At 37.6% G+C, this 4294-nt stretch overlaps 1 protein-coding gene across 1 annotated transcript in view; it reads left to right on the top strand.

Annotated features, from left to right (window-relative positions):
- Positions 1-4294, top strand: part of LOC101861773 (guanine nucleotide exchange factor DBS) — a gene marked incomplete at its 5' end in the record, with an annotated part of 92556 nt that overhangs the window by 77622 nt on the left and 10640 nt on the right. Inside the window, 5 exon segments of the mRNA XM_013089106.2 lie at positions 188-316; positions 1671-1880; positions 2557-2649; positions 3463-3541; positions 4106-4187. Coding sequence (XP_012944560.1) covers positions 188-316; positions 1671-1880; positions 2557-2649; positions 3463-3541; positions 4106-4187 — 593 coding nt within the window.

Here is a 4294-nt window from a genome sequence, read left to right as displayed (position 1 = left end):
ATTGCAATACATTTGGAGTTAGTCATCAATCAGAGGAGGGTGTGGCATGAGTCTAGAGAGCGTAGAGGTCAATTTCAAATATTTGACATGGACATGGATCCAACTTCAATTTAAAAACCCATACCTAATCGTTTTTCATGATTGTTTTTTCCCCCCTTATTTCTACTTTTAAAATCTTTTTCTTCAGGAAATGTTGAAGTGCACAGGAGAGAATATTGAGCTTGCTACATCTCTGAAGGAAGCCCAGGATACGATGTTGTCAGTGCTGGCATACCTCAATGACAGCATGCACCAGGTGGCTATTAGTGGATATTCGGTGAGTCTCCTGTTTTGCTTCTGAATGTCTCCCTCACATGGTTAATGAGCCCAGGTTCTCAAAACTTATCGAAGGGTATACCATTAGCTCAGATGGGTTTTTTTTTCTTTTTGTTTTTTGTTTGCTTTTTTTTTTTGTCCTGTGTCCTGATTTTGGTGTTGGTATTTGTAGGTTATGTAAAAATGTCCCAACATGGTGCTGATTTTTAGGTTTCAAGAAAAAAGAAACAAGAAAAAGGGGAATTGTTAGGTCTGTGATGATGATGATGAACCATATCCTCAGTTGGTGTCAAACTGGGCTCTTAGGAAGATGGTCCTGGTTTAGATTCCTAATTTGGTATTGTTTGTTTTCTTTCTTGGCTTGGTCCCATTGAGATGGACTTTAATTTCAGAGGTACTACCTCTGAATTAACCTTACAGTGATGAAAGGAATGCAGAACCTACTCAATTACTGAGCATGTCAAACAGTATTGGTGACTCAGCTTTCAGATGGGTCGTTACTAGAACGTGTGTTGGTGTCCTTGGGCAAGACATGTAGTCTCTAATAGACTAAACAAGCGCATCACTGAAGCAACCAGCAATGATTCATTGGCAAATATTTCTGTATTGGTATTTTTTAAAATCTAGAAGTATTTTATGTATGCGCTGCTACCCAAATTTTCCCATGGTCAAAGATAAAACTGCTATTTTTTATTATTTTTTAAAATATATTCATTTTCTAAACTTCTTTTTAAAATGAGTTTGTACTTGCACATTAGGCTGGTCTTAGTTGTGTAAAATAGATGCCTTTCTAAATTTAGATCTCTGTTGACTCTCAAAAGTTTGAGGTTCAACTTTCTATGATTGTTTTTCCAGATGGTTAGGCCTATACGTACTCTCTAAAAACCCAAAACAAAACAATCCAAAATGTGAATGGTATTGTGAATGTGGCACTTCACATGAGTGACGAACAATTGAAAATTGATATTGCTTTTTTGCTCTTGATAATTAGTCAAAATTGTCTGAGTCGACCGTCCATTGTAAGGAGAAAAGTGGCTATCTTTGACATTGTAAAAAAATCTAAGGAGGCAAAAAGAGATGTGGTTCTATTCTTTGTACAGGTGATTGCCTTGGACAGTTGGCTGTTAGAGTAAGCTTGACTGTATTTGTTCATTTCAACAACAAAAAAATCCCTCCTCATACTGTAAAATGCCTTGAGTTTTATTTTTGTAAGGGGGTACAAATGTAATCATAGTAGTAGTGTTGTATTTGCATCGTAAAAGAATCATTACAAATTGGGTATTTTAGTGCGGTAGAAATGTTGTTAACAAAAAATGAAAAATAAACTCTCATCTACCTCAAATCTGAACTCACAGGAAAACTTAGCTGATCTAGGAAGGCTTCTGATGCATGGATCTTTCCGTGTGTGGACGGAACATAAACACGAGCGCATCCGTGATATTCGTCTGCGAGCCATGCAGCGTCATGTGTTCCTGTACCAGAGAGCTTTGCTCCTATGTAAAAAGAAGGACGATCACCATGGCAACAATGACCAGCCATCATACAGCTTCAAGAACAAGTTACAGGTAGGTGTAGGGGTAATTTCCGAGAATTTGATTGGATCTTTGCTTCTGAAAGGATAATGTTGGCATGCTTTGGTCTCACAGAGAGAGGTGGATAGAGATAGATTTGGAGAACAGAGAGACAAAGAAAAAGAAGGATGGATGGAGGGAGATCTAAAGAGAAGGGAGAGAGGAGAGAAATATGGCACTTGAATTAATAAAACTCCCAATGTTTATATAGTTATTAAATGACCAATATGTGTCGGAAGCTCCATTGTCAACCAAAAGCAATTGTTTTGGCATCGGTGGCCTAGTGGTTAGGCTACCGGACTCGTAATCGTGAGATTGCAGGTTCAGGGGTTTGAGCCACAGGTCCGACGTTGTTTCCTTGGGAAAGGCACTTTACATGAATTTTCTTCACTTCACCCAGGTGGAAATGGACACCCAGCCATAGACAATGAAAGATCTTGTCAATATGTTAGTGTTTTAGTGCCTATAAATGGCTGCTTGCACTGTATGCTTCCCAGGAAGTTGAGGTTGTTTCAGAATGCTCTCAGATCTGCTGGGGTAATAGTATAGATTGTGAAGCGCATATAGAGCTTGCTGTTGAGCGGGGATTTGCGCTATACAAATGCTATCTATTATTATTATTACTTAACATCACCTTTACCAAATTTCTCTCTGTTGCTGTGATCATCAGCTGTCCCAGGTGGGCCTGACTGAGAAAATCAAAGGGGACAAGAAAAAGTTTGAGCTGTGGCTACGAGGTCGGGAGGAGGTCTACATCATCCAGGTATGTGAGACTCAAGAGTAGGGTCAAACTGCTTACCTGTAGATTGATAGTAATTCCCTACGTAACACTTGAGAAACTTTTTTTTGTTTACTTCATCCTAGAATAAAATGATAAGAAGTATATCTGATATAGACAATCTTTTAAATGTCATTTGACAAAAATTCTAAAGTCAGTTTTTTAATCATATGAGAAAATCAGGACCATGACAATGTCATTCGTTATATCCTATTAGAAAGTAGAAATCAAACAGCAATGGGGAAAAAATAACAAACCTATTCCAAGTTGCCTCTTGATGTCTATATTTAAATTAGGTTTATCTTGAAATTCTCAGACATTGCTGAGGATGATTGTGAAGTGAGGCTAACAATATCTTGTTTTTGAAGGGAATTCTGTGCATGGAGCATCATCAGACATTCTGTTTGTTAAAATGCTGCTTTTTAAACATGAAAGCTCCTAAAAAATTTGTTTAATTTACAAAAGTACTAACTGTACTATTGATTAGAACATTGAATTATTTCTTACTTGTAGATCATGTTTATTGGCAATTAGTTGTTGGTGTCAGTGACACTGAACTGAACATGTGGTTGATGTGAGTATTTCTCCCCTGTAGAGAAAAGTATTACATTTTTATCAGATATGTCTTCTGGGATGTTGTATCCCTCTCAGGTGGGTTTGGACAAGAAAAGACTGGCTACTGCCAGGCCTGCTCCTACTATAGAGCCCAAGACAGTCTTGGGCCAGGCAGTTAATGTGTGAAGACGAAACTCAGTAGAGGTTATTAGAAAATTTTAATAATGATGGTGTCTCTTTCAGGCCCCAGATTTGCAAACCAAGGACGTTTGGGTGGGAGAGATTAAAAGAGTTTTGATGACGCAGTTTGACCATCTGAAAGGTACGTGCTCCCAAACAGTTTTTTGTGATATGTTTGATTCAGCCTATACTCTTTTGAGTTTCTATTTATCTTTTTAGAAAATTGTTCCTTCAAACATTTTTTGTCTTCTGTCTGATGTCGCCTGTACTGTTTCAAGTTTCTATTTATCTTTTAAAAAAAAGCTTGTTCCTTCAAACATTTTTTGTGATCATATCAGAAAAAAATTATGTGTTTCCGCTTATTTCATAGTACTCAAGTGCCTAGTACCCACACAACCCCCTTCCACTGAATTGGATATCAAGTTTGAATGAAAGGGATATGGATACATCTAACTTTTCAATTAAGGAAATTGTTGTTTTTATATCTCACTCCTCCTTGACTTTAATAAAGAGTGTTAACTTAATAATAATTTTTTCAATCAACTCCTCTTTCTGTGTGGTGTAAAAAAACAAGCAGAAAAATCAAAATAATAACTAAAGCTCTGTGCTTCAGAATTTTTTTCTTGCTTTATTTATATTAGCACAGTTAAGACAGAATCATTCTCACCTATTGAATGACATTGAGTATCTTGGTCTTGTGTCACAGCCAATAGGAAAACAGGTTCTCAGGTAACAGTCAGTGATGTGGCAACGCCGACCCAATTGTCCAGCGACTCTTCCGATTACAGGTATGAGATTGTCCTACTTAACTTAACAGTCACTTCTTCTTCACCTCTTCCTCGTCCTCCTTCTACTCCTCCTCCTCCTCCTCTTCTTCCTCCTCCTCCTCCTCCTC

Source organism: Aplysia californica, unplaced genomic scaffold (assembly GCF_000002075.1).
Source record: "Aplysia californica isolate F4 #8 unplaced genomic scaffold, AplCal3.0 scaffold00875, whole genome shotgun sequence".
Taxonomy (NCBI): domain Eukaryota; kingdom Metazoa; phylum Mollusca; class Gastropoda; order Aplysiida; family Aplysiidae; genus Aplysia; species Aplysia californica.
The sequence above is the reverse complement of the archived record's forward strand: the minus strand, read 5'-3'. Positions and strand labels throughout refer to the sequence as shown.